This window comes from Heterocephalus glaber, unplaced genomic scaffold (assembly GCF_053883595.1).
Source record: "Heterocephalus glaber isolate CG9 unplaced genomic scaffold, H.glaber_assembly_v1.0 deba00001610, whole genome shotgun sequence".
Taxonomy (NCBI): Eukaryota; Metazoa; Chordata; class Mammalia; order Rodentia; family Bathyergidae; genus Heterocephalus; species Heterocephalus glaber.
Window position 1 is genome coordinate 33,867,598 of NW_028258381.1, and position 14,528 is coordinate 33,882,125.

Genomic DNA, 14,528 nt, shown 5'->3' on the forward strand with positions numbered 1-14,528 from the left:
CTCTGTCTCAAAAAACAAACAAAAGTACAAGTAAACCTAAAATGTAGGATTCTTCTGGTTACAGCAGTGGTTCCCACAACTCCCTCCTTGGGCTCGGTGAACTTTACGGGAATGGCTCACAGGATTCAAGGGACACATTTACTGGTTTATTACAAAGTGTACTAATGAAGAGATGTCCAGGTGAGGTACAGGAGGGACCCAGAGCTCTTCGGCCCCCTGCAGTGCCATCCTATGTGAACCTGTGTGGCCAGCTGGCTAGAAGTGCCTCCAAACCCTGTCCTTTGGGGTTTTCTGGGCCTTCCTGACATAGACATGATTGACTATATCACCAGCCACTGGTGGTCCACACACCCTTTTCCTGGATCTGAAAGTCCCAGTGCTCTGGCCCTGTTTCGGCTCTGGTGACAAACCCACCCTGAAGCTACCCACTGACTCTTCAACACACAAAAGACACTGTGCCTTCAGAGTCTAGGGATTTAGGAGTCATATGCCAGGAAATGGGGTGGAGACCAAGTACTGGCATGTGCTTCACAGCATCCCACCCTGCTGCTTTAGTTTGCATTATTATTATGTAAGGCGGAAAGATCTTGTCACAGGTTCCAGGACCAGTTTAGTTCCCTGTGAAGAGTGTTTGTATATCTTTAAGTTCTGCTTACCTTACTGTTTGTTACCAGCTGAGGTGTTAAGAGTGGTTTCTGGAGGCACACACTGCAAGCACCCAAATGCTTTGATTCTGTTTTTGCAAAAGTTCTTTTCTTTTTCATTTTCCAAATAATCAGTTTTCTCTGAACATTCCTATTTTGCTAGTGGTTAAGAGCTTGTTCAAACTCTTGAGTCTTAGTATTTTGCTTTTCCCTAGCCTGATATTTACCCAGGTAACTGCTGGGCATTTAAAGGCTCCCAGGGGTACCTGGTGGTGCGGCTGTCGATGAAGATCCACCCAACCATGTTTACTGTGGAGCACATACCAAAGACACTGTCACCGATGGGCAACATTTCCAGCGCCCCCAAGGACTTTGCGGTCTATGTGAGTGCACCCAGCTCTGGAGACAGCGTGCGTGCCTATTTCCCTTGTAGGAACGTCCCAGATGGTTCAGAAGCTAGTGGCTCCAGGCCTAGGGAGTGGGGCAGCTCTCTGCCTCCTCTCTCTGCCTGTCCACACACCAAGTGAGTAGATGCAATGCTTAGGGGACCTTCCAGTACTTCTCCAGAAAGGGCTGCTAGGAGCAGTGTCACAATTGGTGTCCAGTTCCTGTGCTGTGCTGACTAGCAGATGAGGTTAGATGTTCTGACATCTGCTGCAGTGTGAAACAACCAAATGACAAAAGATAAAGCAAACTTTTTCTTACTTTTAAAACATACAGAAATGAATATAGAATTTTAAAAAGACACCCATCACCCCAGTTCTTAGAGAAAGCCACCATGATGGTTGTGGCAATTTTGATCCCTTTTTTTTCTTTTTTTGAAGATATAGCTGAATCTGTACTGTTTGTAAAACTTGGTTTCCTGGGCCGGGGATTTAGCTCAGTGGCTCCACTGCCTGGCTCACAAGCACAAGGACCCAAGTTCAATCCTCGAACCCTGGTACCCCCCCCCCCAAAAAAAAACCCCAACTTTGTTTTTTGCCTTAAAAAACACAATTTTAGAGCCCGGGGATTTAGCTCCATGGTTCTGCTCCCTGCTTTGCCAGTGCAAGGTCCTGAGTTTGATCCCCAGTACCAAAACAAAATTTTGCTGAGCGTGGTGGCACACATCTGTAATCCCACCACACAGGAGGCCAAGGCAAAATGATCGCCATGAGTTTGAGGCCAGCCTAGGCTATATAGTGAGTTCAAGACCAACCTGAACTGCATGTTGGTAGAGTGAGACTCTGTCTCAAAAAAAGAAGTTTATGTGGTGGGGAAGTGTGCCTGTCTTGGATCTCCTTCCCGGAATTTGTACCCTCCCCTTGGAGGAGTTGTGTTCAGTCCTATCTGCTCATGGCCCAGGATTTCCTCTGCAGCACTTATGAAACCTAGAAAGCCCTTAACCATCATGAAGCAAACATTGAGGTAGTTCCCTTTATCATTTGTGTTTTATTGTGAGTATATATAACAAAGTTCATTATCTTAACCATTTCTACCTAGTGGTCTTAGGCGCCATCACACTTGTGCCATCCTCACCAACATTCGCTCCAGAACTCCCTCATCTTCCCTAACAAGCCTCACACCCCTGAAGCAGTTCACAGCCCCCACCTTCTGTCCATTATCCAGCTGATGCCCTCCAGGCTCGGGTGTTCCCAAGTTCCCCCTGGAACAGTGAGGGCCATGAGTGAATGTGGTCTGCCCTAGATGCAACCACATCTGGCTGCTTGTGAGTCTAGGTCCTGCCTGCCTTGCAGCTCACATGGAGAAGAGGTCCCCTTGCTCAGAACAATGAGTCTTCCCTGGTTCCTGGTGTTATTTTTTGTTTACTGACTATGTGGTCTTGGTTTCAGGGATTAGAAAATGAGTATCAAGAGGAAGGGCAGCCCCTGGGACAGTTCACATATGACCAGGAAGGGGAGTCACTCCAGATGTTCCAGGCACTGGTAAGGACCCGACCCACCTGTCTCTGTCAGCAGGAACAGGCTGTCTAGAGGAGCTGGAGGGTAGCCAGTTTCTCTGGGAGCTGTGCAGATTCTGAGTAGTCCATGGCTAGTCAAGGGTTCTCAGGGTCTCAGCTGGGCTTCCTGTCCTGAACTGTGTAATGTGTTTAGAATTTTAGTTTCTAGTGTGGCTGCTTCCTTCCAAATACCCACTAGGGGACAGATGGGGCTCGGGGCTACTGATCTGAAATAAATGTGGTTCCCCCTCATTTCAGGAAAGACCTGACAAAGCTTTCCAGATAGTGGAGCTTCGGATCCTGTCCAACTGGGGACACCCCGAGTATACCTGTCTCTACCGGTTCCGAGTCCATGGCCAGCCCGCCCAGTAGAGAGGCACTCCCTAGTTTGTACAGTTTGTATATACCAGGACCTCAGAACACTGGAACCCTTCAGGGATGAGGGCATGCATGGAACAGAGGGACTCCTCACCCCCTCAATAAATGTGGCATGGCAGCAGGGAATGTTGACTTAGTCTTGGAGCCACATCTGTGGTCCATAGAGTCAGCAGTGGGGTCTCTGGAAGCTCATTTGAATGTATGGTTCTCAGACACTCATTTGTTTGGGGGATTTGTTTTTGAATGCAAAGCTCTTTATATTTGTACTTCCTGACATTGTAGCAGAGCAGATGGAGTTGAGAGGTTTGATATGTTCTTGAAGCTCAACAGAATCTTGGGAGGGCAGACCTACTCCGTCTGTTAAGCCCACACACGTTTCTTTCAGGGAAAACTGTCACCTAGCTTTCAGTTGGGACCCCTTCCCTTGGCTCATCTCCTGGTCCCTGGTGCCCAGGTGGAAGGCCTGAAGAGTGCCCCGGGCCTAGTTTGAGTAGAGTTAGGATTCACTATGCTGACACCACAGAGGAAGGCGAGTGGGTGTGTCTACACTGAGGGTCAGAGTCAGTCTGATGAGCACTAAACTTGGGCTATGAGGGCACAGTGTGTGCAGGAACCAGGACTCCTGGCCCTCTGGTGTCCCCCAAGGGATGTTCTGGTCCTGTTAACAGGAACACTAAGGTGCCGACTCCCTGCGGCTGCTTCTGCTCCATGTGGTCACCAGGGAGCTGTCTTCCCTACAGCAGCACTTTGGGCAGCTCTTGGAGTCTGCCTTCCATTGCTGCTGCCAGCATTCTCACTTGGTTTTGTGAGACTTGTTTTGGTTATAATTAATATTTAATGTGTAGACTATTTTATGAGCAGACTTTATAACAGATATCTACAAGGCACTTAAAAGTGTTAATGGATGTTTTACCTATATTTAAGTCTCATTGGTCAAGACACTTGGCATTCCATCACTGCTGTACTTTCAGAAAACGATAACGGTGGTGCTCACTGGTTTCTAGGGAGGTTTGTGTATGTTGCACACAGTCCCAAATACCTCTGCTACAGGAGGCAGCGCTCCTGCTCCTTAGGACTGGGACTGAGGCGTGTGCAGTTAGGTCGGGTAGGATGTGTACAAACATTTCATATACTACAAATCACATATATGTCAAAATTTCCTATATAAAACAAATTTGGGGGTTGGGTGGAGATATTTGAATATTTATTTTTAAAGATGCGACATAGGACTTTGTGCAATGTATTTTTGTAAATGCTTTTCAAAATATGTCTTTGATAGTGTTTTGTTTGCTTCCACCAAATTGATAAATGCTATTGAGATGTTCAAATAAAGAGTTTTAATTTTTAAAAGTGCATGTGATATTTCAAATGAATAATAAACAGTGTATTTCTTTTCTCAGTTTTTTCTGTCTGTGCCCACTGGGGAGTGGGGAAGGACAAGTAGTCTGCATGCGCTCTCTGAAGCTGGCGTCATTGGCCCTGCCAAGGCTTGCAACCATGGGTTCCTGGACACCTCCTCCTGCTTAGCAAGTCTGCTTGTAAAAGGGACTGCAGGGTACATAAGACTGTGCCCCCACACAGCTGGGGGTGTCACTCAGTGATACCTGACCCTGGGTTCCATACCCAGCACTGCAAAAAACAAAAACAGAAGTATCCAGTGAGACAGTTGGGAAGAGAAACTGGGTCTTCCCACAGTGGCCTTTGGTCTGGGCCTCAGTTACTCAGGTAGGTGCTGGTGCTGGTTCACTAGCAAGCTGCCCTGAGGACTTCTGCCCTTGGGGCACAAGCTTTTACCAAAACGGCAGTGCATTTACCCCAGTGTGATACTATTTTTTCCAGTGATCAAGTATCTGTTGGGGGGTCTCATCTCAATGAAGAACTCTAACAGCTTTGGTTCCCGTTGTATACATGGGTGTATCATGTTGTGTTAATAAGCAATTCATAATCCAAGCTGCACAGTATTCTGAGATGAAGCTCCCGGACCGTCCATCCCACCCAAAGTGAATACCCATGTCCTCTGTGTTCTGGGCTGTCAGATTGTTTTTTTGTTTTTCGGTAGCGGGGATCGAACTCTGGACCTTGCACTCTCGTGGCAAGCGGTGGAGCCACTGAGCTAAAGCCCCGGCCCCTGTCAGACTGTTTTGATCACAGGCTGGTGCTCAAGTGACGTCAGGCTGCGACACCAGGCAGAGCTACGTTACGCAACCTCCCGCATACACAATTAGGAAAGCGTGTTTTCTCGTTGTATGAACCGAGTTCCACGTAGGTAGCAGCGCGGCTCCTGAATTCCCACTTCGGCTCTCTGCACCCCCAGTACCTCCACCACACAGCTGTCACCAGGGATCGCGGGGCTGACTGAAGAGTCCTCATCCCCTAACAATGGCCCAGAGAGCCCGGCGTGCCCTGCTAGGGACCCCGCTGGAGGCCTCCAGAAGGAAGAGCTGCAGGCTGCTCAGACGTCCTAGAAACGTTATTACAATACTATCAGAATGTTAAGTCCCTGGGGCCGGGGCAGCTGTCGCGCCCGCCATGACGCATAGGCCACCCGCCACCCCAGCTGCAGGCTCACCTCCATCTCCCCGCCCTGAGGTCACGTGCCCTCCGCTTTGTGGAGTGAGCGTCACGTCCGGGCTCTTGGTCCAGTCCCGACTACGTGCCCGCTGTAGGCTCCGCCCAGGGAATAATCCTTCGCTCGGCTCACACTGCCTCTTGCAGGCTCCGCCCAGGGCACATAGGTCGCCCTCAGCTCCGCCCAGAGGATGTGGCCCCACCCGCTTATGCGGTCGCCCGCAGGCTACGCAGCCCAGCCCCTGGTCACGTGCCACAAACCAGCCCCCCCCCCCCCCGAGTGCGCAGGGCTCCTCGCGGCCACCGTAGAGGGCGTCCAGAAGCCCCTGGGACGGAAGCCGGGAAGCGCCGCCGACCGCGCCTGCGACAGCGTCAGCCTCGCGCGGAGCGCCGGCCCATGGCGGCGGCGGCGGCGGCGGCGGCGGCGATGGCGGAGCAGGAAGGCGCCCGCAACGGCGTCCGCAACCGCGGCGGCGTCCAGCGCGTGGAGGGCAAGCTGCGCGCCAGCGTCGAGAAGGGCGACTACTATGAGGCGCACCAGATGTACCGGACCCTCTTCTTCAGGTGGGCGCGGGCGGCAGCTTGCGCTGAGGCCCCGCCCCCGCCGCCGCCGCGCATTGGCCGTGCTGCGGCACCCCGGGAGCTCACTGGCTCTTGCTGCTGCCTGTCGCAGGCGGCTGGAGCGGGGGCGGCTGGCGGTGAACTGTCGACTCGGCCTCTTCTTTTCGTGGCCTCCCCTTCTCCGCCCGAGTCTCCTGTTCTGCAGGCTGCCCACCCGTGGCTAGGCCTCTTCCTTCCCAGCCTTTTTTCCCCGGGGCCAGGCTCTTTCTTGGCATCTTCTTCCCCAGCCTGGTCTCCTTCGGCCCCTACTTCCCAGTCCAACCTTCCACGACCTTACCGTCTTTGGCCGTGCTGTTTCCTTCCCGGCTTTCTCTTCCTGGGGCTAGCCTCTGCTTTCCGTTTTCTCTTTCCTTGGCCTGGTCTCTTCAGGCCTCCCTTCCCCAGCCCAACCTTCCCTTCCCTGGACCAGTCTCCTTCTGTGGGTTCCCCATTATTGGCTTGGCCTTCTCTTCTCCAACCGCCTTCTTCCTTTGGCTTCTCTTCTCTAACCCAGTCTCGCCGCCTAGCTCTGCCACCTCCACTGCTTTTCTCTTCCCCAGCCCAGCCTCCATCTTCCTTGGTCTTCACCTCCCCAGCCCAGTCTACCAGCCTCAGTAGATGTTAACTGTATCTCCTCTAGTGGACTTATGGGTGTTAGTCTTAGATCACCGTCACCTGGACTGTGTTTAGGAGGGCGATCCTGCCCTGTGCCTTTGTCCCGACTGCAGGACGCCTGCTGCGGGGTTCAGTGTCAGAGCTTTTGGGTCCAGCCTTTCCTCCATTATTTTCCTCCATTTAACAACCCCCCCCCTTAAAAAAAAAAAAAAAAGACAGTTTTTAAGAGCAGTTTTAGATTCACAGCAAAATTCCATATGGCCTGCACAAACTGCACAGCCTTACATAGGTCAGTGCCGCCGCCCCAGTGCTACATTCCACTTACCCATTGCATCACCCAGGGTCCTCCAGCATGGTGGGACATTTCCCATAGGCACTTCCGTGGGCCTCCTCCTGGTTTGGTGTATTCTGAGGACAGGTCAAAGTTTCAGGGACGAGTGTCCACTAGCACATGAGAGTTCACTGCCTGGAGCTTTATAAGCACAAGTCAGATCATCTTGAGTCTCTGTAGGCCATATCTCTTGGTGTTTGGGGTGGGGGGAAAGGGTACTCATTTACATTTGGGGTCTGCAGAGTTAAGAGATCCCCTGGCAAGCAAATGAGGGAGTGGACACAGAAAGGATGCTGGGTCCCAGCTGAGTGTGGGAGTCACCATCCTGGAGGGCTGTGCACTGTCCTTCCCAGAGCAATGCCCTGTGCTAGGGGTGGGAGAGCGCCTGTGTCAGGCCCTTGACCTGACCACCGCAGGTCTGGGAGAAAGCCCTAACATCCTGTTTTCAAAGATTGTCCGTTTGTTCTTAGACCTCTGATTTGGCCAGGATTAGGGGCCCAGGGTTTAGAGTCACTGACTGTAGGATTAGGTGAGATATTTGTCGATGTCCTGATCTCAAGTGACATGAACAGCAGTATTGTTCTGGAATTTTCCTTGTACTAAACCCTGACACTGTAAATACAAACCAGTCAGGCTGTGTCTGGGTTTATGTGGTTTTATGAATGCCTTCTTTTTTGGAAGCTTAGTTAATTGCTTTAGAAAAAGACTTGCTCTTCTATTTAGTTAGAAACTGATTTTTTACTTCTAGCAGAAACAAGTCCGTCCTGCTACATAGTTAGGACTTTTAGTTTTAATGGAAGGCAAGCTGTCGCTGGACATAAACTTCCCAGAGCCCTGGTCATGACAGCCCCTTAAGTCTGCCAGTTCCAGCAGGAGCAAGTCTGAGATGTGAGGTGCGTGTGTTGACTGTAGCACCACGCCTCCCAACAGCAGCCAGTTGTAACTCCAGGTGTACTTTGCCACCCTCACAATTTGCCCTGGTGTCTGCTATTTTTGGGATTTGTGTATAAATATTTGCCCAGTGATTAATCAGCAAAAGTGGGTCTTCCCAAAATAAACAAAGTGTTCCTTGACTTAAAGTAGCCCTTCTGTGACTAGGGATTTGCTTATTTTAGCATTTAAGTGACAAATCCCTTGGTTGCGGGTGTGTTTCAGCACAAAACAGGGTAATGGAGAAGTTCTGCCTGTTTCACTGCCTCTGGCCTGCGCTTCCCTGGGAAGTTGTCACCTCACTGTTCCACCGAGGAGGCCAAGGAGGTCAGCATGATCTTCATCGTAGCCCATCCTCTGGGCAAGTTCCACACAGGCCATAGCCAGGCTTGGGGCACACCATGGTCTTGGACACTGGAGAAGTCAGAATCTCCAAATTACACTAGTTTTGTTAGTGTCTTTCCATTGGCAAAGTGTATTTGCATGTTTATAATTTAGTGTTTACAGGGTCGGGGATGTAGCTCAGTGGTGCCAAGCCTGCCTGGCAAGCACAAGGTCCTGAGTTCAATTCCCGGTACTGGAGGGAAAAAAAAAGGTCTATATTTTAGTGTTTACGTAAAGGGTATGATTTGATGAGCACTGAATTTGAATACACATGTAAAACTATCAAGACATAGGCAGTTTCTTGTCTTTCCCTACTGTCTCGTGGCAGCCCCTGCCTGGTGTGGTTACCACAGGTTAGGCAGTGTTTTCTGGAGACTTTGATCAATGTGCATGTAAGTTATTTCTATTGCTGTGTGGCATTCCATAGTGTATTGTGTGTTTTAATTCACTTCCAGCCCACAACAGTTTAAGGTGGCGGAGGGGAAGCAGTGGGGGAGCCCAGCAGATGGCTCTCTTTGGATGTGTCCCACCGAAGCTGGGCCGTTGTCTTGGTGCCTGACCACCTTGGAGGCTGCTCCCTGGTGCTGGTGGTAGTAGGTCACCTCTCTCTTGTCTCTGCCAGGAGGAGGATGTCTGCTTTATAGACCTTTTAGACTGTTAGTACCTGGCAAAGCCAGAAAATTTGTGGCTTTGGGGACAGCTTTGCCAGAGTGGCCTCAATGCCACCATCCGTGCTTCCAGGGACCTCTGTTTACCTGCAGTGTTTTTACAGTTGCTTTGAGGATCCTGGTGTCAGAGAGGAACCAGCTCAGGAGGCAGTGACCTGTGATGTCAGGCCTGGCCTGTTCCTACGGCCTCTGCCCTATCACTGGGCTACTTGGAAAGTGGGTCACCCCGCTGTGACTCTTCCTGAGAATGGTGTAAATTGTTGGTTATAGCCTGTACCCTTATTTTGCCTCTTAAGTCACACAAAGAAAGAAAGAGTTAGAATAGTCCATGTTCGACACTCATTGCAGCTCTGTGCCCAAGGCCTGGGAGGTGACACCTCTGCCCTTGAAAGAAGTAGCATCTGACATGGCAGCCCTTCATCGGGCCCTAGTGTGCTGGACCTCACAGTCGTTCTATAGGTACAGGGAGTCGGTCATAGAACAGCCTTGTCCCTGGATGCTCAGTACGCAATACTGACATCTCAGTACTACACACCCAGTATCTGATTGAGCCACCACAGACCAGCTTCCATCACCAAGATACCCAGAGTTCTGCCTATGGTCTGACGCTGCACTGCATTCATTTCTGGTCCTAATGCTTGATTGCCATCTTCTGCTTGCTAACTTGCTGTCCCATTTATTTTTTTATTTAGTTGTTTATTTGAGGCAGGGTCTCACTGTGTAGCTCAGGCTGGTCTGGAACTTCCTGTGTAGCCCAGGCTGGCTTTGAACTTACGTTAATCTCCTGCTTCAGCCTCCCGAGTGCTGGGATTACAAGTGTGTACCACCAAGCCTGGCTTTTCTTTCTTTCAGTAAGACCAAAATAAATGAGTATTTTGTACAGGCACATTACTCTGTGGATAAGATGTAGCTGCCTTAGGTCCATTTTTGGCTGGCAGAGGAGCACCAAAGCACACCAGTTTGGCATGTGTTTTTGCCAGTGGATGCCAAGTCCAGTTTCAGCACGTGAAAGGTGCTTTCAGATGTCTGTACAGTGTCCAGTGTGGAGGCCAGGCCATGTGGACAGACTGAGGTCTGCACAGTGTCCAGCATCGTTCAACATGTAAAGGATGGGCCATAGGATGGACTGGAGTCTGGACAGTGTCCACTGTGACTCAGCACAGGGAGGAGAGGCTGTTGTAGATGAGTTGGAGTTTGTACTGTGTCCAACATGGCTCAATATGTGGAGGGCAGGCCACGTGGATGGTTCCAGGTCTTCCCAGGCCATGTGGATGGGTCAGTGCCTTCTTGGGGTCCACTATGGCTCAGCACACGGAGGGCAGGCTGTGTGGAGAGGTTTTGGTGTCTGGGGAGGTCCGTTCCTCTCAGCTCTCCCGTAGCTGGGAAGACACCATCCTGCTTAATCACCCCGAATTGAAAATCCCTCCCAGCTCCTAGAACTCTGTGATGGGAAAAAGTTCATTTTCTTCATTACCTGAGCTGCTTGTCTTTTACAAGCTTGTCTTGATCTGGCAACAGGTGATTGCGACAAGGTAGGGACCAGCATGTGGAAGGCTGTGATGAAGAGTGCTGGCTGCAAGACAGTGGGCCAGGCTGAGGACATGCTGCTGTGATTCCTGGCACCAACCTGGGAGGCTGGTTCCCAGCAGATTGGTTCATCCGTCTCTCAAGAAGCAATTTTTCTTTGTCAGAAATTCTGAGATGTTATCTGTCACTAAGGCTCAGGAGAGTCTAGAGCTCTTCAGGAGTTACACATGAGCAGAACCGAACCAGTGCTTGTACCAGGGCATAAATGCATATGGTTCTGTGTTCACAAGGGTGCAGGTGAGGCTGTGTACCTCTGAGTAAAGGATGTGCTTTTCCAGTGTAGTCCAAGGCAGTGCCTGGCACCAGCCCCATGGAAGAACGAAGAGCAGGTGGCTTATATTCTTCGTCAAGTCAGGTGCCAGCCTGAGGGGTAGCCCCTTGGTGTCTGACCACCCTTGAAAGCAGGCTGACAGGACCTGAGGTGCCTGTGACTTGCAGGTTGACCATGGCTTTCTTCTCTGTGTGTAGGTTTTTGTCAGCTGGCCCCACACCAGCAGCTACAACATGGGGTCTCCTGTTGAAGGCCTGTGTCCCCTGAGTGGTGGAGGGTTGTGGTTGTGGGCCTTTGCTGCTTGAGTGTTGGAGTTGTGGCATTGAGATATGCCATGTCTGTCCCCTGCATTACTGTAAGATGCTCTTTTAGGGTTGCTCCTAATAGCTTGTCCAGGGGTCTGGGCACAGAGGCAGAGGCTGCTCACTGGCATGTTCTCTGATGGCCAGATGCTGCTGCTGGCTGTGAAGGAAGATGTGCTGGGTCCATCTGGCCAAGTGGCCACCATGCTTTGGGTGTGCGGAGCTGTACCTGCCTCCCACACTTCTCACAGGCGTCCTATGGGGACAGGTTGGGCATGTTGAGGCCCAGGGGCTAGGCTGAGTGGGGCAAAAGTTGGTGCAGTCCCATTTTTGTCATCACCTCTGTAGGACCCCACCCTGGAGCCCCACTGTCCCTCAGCTCCCAGATGGAGGCATCTGCCTCCACTGCTCTCCACGAGCACCTGCCCCTATAGTCCCCAGGTCTCTGCTCCTGAAACCCGGAAGCAGTTCCCAGGAGGGGCTGCCTTCTGGGTCCTGGCCTGTTGGACATAGGTGGGCCCGAGCCTGCCAACAGCAGGCCTTGCACTTCCAAAGGCTCCCATAGAGCTGTCAGGACAGGAGGAACTGGGCTGGAGGCCACAGAACAGGCCCCTGGGGAAGGTTCTGGCTGTGTATCTGGCTTTGGGGAGGGCCTGGCTGGCAAGGTAGCTTGTGTCCCTTGGGAATACCTCAGTTTCCACGTTGATGATGAGGCCTACGCTCCTGGGAGCACTCACTTTCACAGAGCCTTGCCCCAGGGTTAGTCTCCACATGGGTGCACATCCTGAGCTCACTGCTCACCCTGTCCGTCTTTTCAGGTACATGTCCCAGAGCAAACATGCGGAGGCCCGAGAGCTCATGTACTCAGGAGCATTGCTCTTCTTCAGTCATGGCCAGGTAAGCACTTCGGCCCTTCCCACTCGTCCTTTTCTGTTCCAGGCAGGAGAGTCAAAATGGGAATGACCAAAGAGAGGCCTGGTGTAGTACATCAGGGTGTCCCTGGCTCTGGCCCCAGGTGGCAGAGGGTCCTCTTGCCCCCACACCAGATGCTTTGCTCTCAAGGGCCTGTCACCTGGGCCCTGGCTTGCTGGAGGCCCTTTGTGCCCTGTGTGTGTGTTACTGGGAGGAATAGCCCAGCCCTGTCCATTTGTTTGCTCCTGGGCCGGGCAGCAGGTGTGTTCACACCTGCTGTCTGCAGAAGGAGATTCTGCCAGCTGTGTCCCAACTGTTCTGAAGGAAACAGGCCTTTATTTCTAACCGCGTAATTCTTGTTTTTATATGTTTTATAGCAAAACAGCGCAGCAGACTTATCCATGCTGGTCCTGGAGTCCCTGGAGAAGGCAGAAGTGGATGTGGCTGATGAGCTGCTGGGTGAGGCCCCTGCTGTGTTGGTGTGCAGTTGTGCAGGAGCCTCTGCCTGTGACTGTCCTGCAGGTCCGGAGTCATGTCGCTCCATTTGCCGCCTGTGCTTTGGGTCTCCGATGGATGAAACACATGGGCCCTGCCACACTTTAAGGGTGGATGGGGGGTGGGGGGGGGTGCTGTCCTCTCCCAGCACAGGAGCCTCTGTGCTGACAGTAGTTGACCTGCCTATGCTTTGATGACAGATACTTGCCAGCTGGCTGGTGAGGAGGCCTGTCCTGTTGAGCAAGCTTCGGATTGGACAAGGAGGGGCCCCTGTTGGCCCCTGCTGCTCTGAACCCCAACCTAATACCTTGCCATCATAGGATGTCTCCCACTGGTTTCCTCTGGTGAGAGTCTGTCTGTGTGACTTTCAGAAAATCTGGCTAAAGTGTTCAGTTTGATGGACCCAAATTCTCCGGAGCGAGTAGTATTTGTGTCCAGAGCCCTAAAGTGGTCCAGTGGAGGATCTGGGAAACTGGGACACCCCCGGCTGCACCAGCTACTGGCCCTCACGCTGTGGAAAGGTAGGTCTGGGAGTCTGGAGGTGGGGACAGCAATGTCCTTTGCCATCACAGGCCGGCAGCCATCCTCCCTGGGCTCCCCAAGGCACCTCCATGCCTCATCAGGATCCCACCCAATTCACAAGGACAGGCTGCCTGTGCAGGACCAGGTCAGCGTTCCTTGATGGCCATACCAGGCATTTCCTGCTGTGGTATGAAATGGTGTAGACTGCTTGCACCCCCACAGCCCTCCCACCCAACCTAGGCCAGCCCTCTAATGGTATCTTGCTCCAGATTTTTCCTTAGCACCTCATTTTCTGATGAAGCATTTGTGGGATCATTCAGCCAATAGGATGGAATCATGGGTGTCCCACTTTGAGGGTGGGGTTGGTGTGCTCATCCCGGAGTCTCTGTCTGGTGCAGGAAGAAGTGTTAAACAGTTGTTTGTTGTGACTTGAATGACATGTTGTTGAGTGGGGTTGAAAGAGCTTCATCCCCAGTGTGCTTCCTGAGAAAGTTTGGTGTTGGGTCCTGCCTGGCCCTGGAAGCTTTTCAGCAGGCCTTTGCCTATAACTGTCAGCATGATGGGGTATCCAGCCTACACCATGCATGGCACAGGGGCACAGGGAGGGAAAGCAGTGGAGGTACAGTACAACGCAGTGGGCCTGCAGGTCAAAAGCACCTCTGGATCCCCAAGAATCCTAAAGGTCCAGCTGAGCATGGTTTCCCTCCAGAAATGAGCCAGGCTGGCTGTATGACAGCAGCTTCTCTTAGAGGCAGCAGTGGTAAAACAGGTGGCTGATCCCTGGATCAGCACCTGCCTGTTCCCCAGAGTCAGCCACCTGGGTCCACCTGGCTGACAGTTCTGATGCTCATCATGTGCCCAGCCCTGGTGATGCAGAGACTTGGCTTGCCCTGCCTGTCGGCTCCCACAGGGTAGGGACTCTCCCGTGGTGGGAGAAGCTGCCCCTGGGATGAAGCAAATGAGGGACAGTATATTCTAGGCTGGGGTGGAGGTGCTGCCTTTCCCTTCCTCACAGGCACCTGGCGTGCTCTTCCTGCCGAGAGCACATGAGTTAGGAGAATACAGGTCCTGGTGCAGGGAGGAGCCTTGTGCTGCCCTCCACTCCACACCAGAAGAGTGGCTTGCACCTGCCTTGGCCTGGGCTCTTGGCCTCCCCGTTGCTTCTCTCACCTTCCCTAGGGTGGGAGCACATGGCCACCAGGGCCTCTGCCTTCACCAGCTCTGTGAGCCAGGACTTCTTACTGTGAGCACAGGGAGCTGCACAGGCCAGGAGACCATGTTTAGTTTGGGTAGGCAGAGCCTGTGCATTGACTGCCTGAGACCAGCCAGTGGCATGGCTTCCCTTGGGACAGGATTGTGCCTCAGGCCATCCTTGGCACTCA

General features: G+C 52.2%; 2 protein-coding genes and 1 long non-coding RNA gene across 19 annotated transcripts in view; 2 read left to right on the forward strand and 1 right to left on the reverse strand.

Moving 5' to 3' along the window:
* The window catches only part of Sun1 (Sad1 and UNC84 domain containing 1), a 53,171-nt gene extending 48,860 nt beyond the window's left edge, over positions 1 to 4,311 (forward strand). For all 16 annotated transcript variants that reach the window (XM_004840323.3, XM_021254614.2, XM_021254609.2 and 13 more), the window contains 3 exons: positions 860 to 1,027; positions 2,477 to 2,569; positions 2,842 to 4,311. In XM_004840323.3, the coding sequence (XP_004840380.2) occupies positions 860 to 1,027; positions 2,477 to 2,569; positions 2,842 to 2,955 (375 nt within the window). In that variant the 3' untranslated portion in view covers positions 2,956 to 4,311. The remainder of the gene's footprint in view (positions 1 to 859; positions 1,028 to 2,476; positions 2,570 to 2,841) is intronic.
* The window catches only part of Get4 (guided entry of tail-anchored proteins factor 4), a gene marked incomplete at its 5' end in the record, with an annotated part of 37,351 nt that overhangs the window by 17,572 nt on the left and 5,251 nt on the right, over positions 1 to 14,528 (forward strand). Inside the window, 5 exon segments of the mRNA NM_001310278.1 lie at positions 1,010 to 1,031; positions 5,941 to 6,093; positions 12,036 to 12,114; positions 12,507 to 12,588; positions 12,996 to 13,145. Coding sequence (NP_001297207.1) covers positions 5,957 to 6,093; positions 12,036 to 12,114; positions 12,507 to 12,588; positions 12,996 to 13,145 — 448 coding nt within the window.
* On the reverse strand, positions 4,280 to 5,774 carry LOC106009005 (uncharacterized). 2 transcript variants are annotated; one of them, XR_001183171.3, is made up of 3 exons: positions 5,531 to 5,773; positions 5,279 to 5,422; positions 4,280 to 4,590 (listed from the first exon to the last, which is right to left on the reverse strand). It is a non-coding gene; the product is annotated as an uncharacterized LOC106009005 (long non-coding RNA). The 2 variants fall into 2 exon arrangements; XR_002393303.2 differs by having other exon boundaries at positions 4,280 to 5,422; positions 5,531 to 5,774.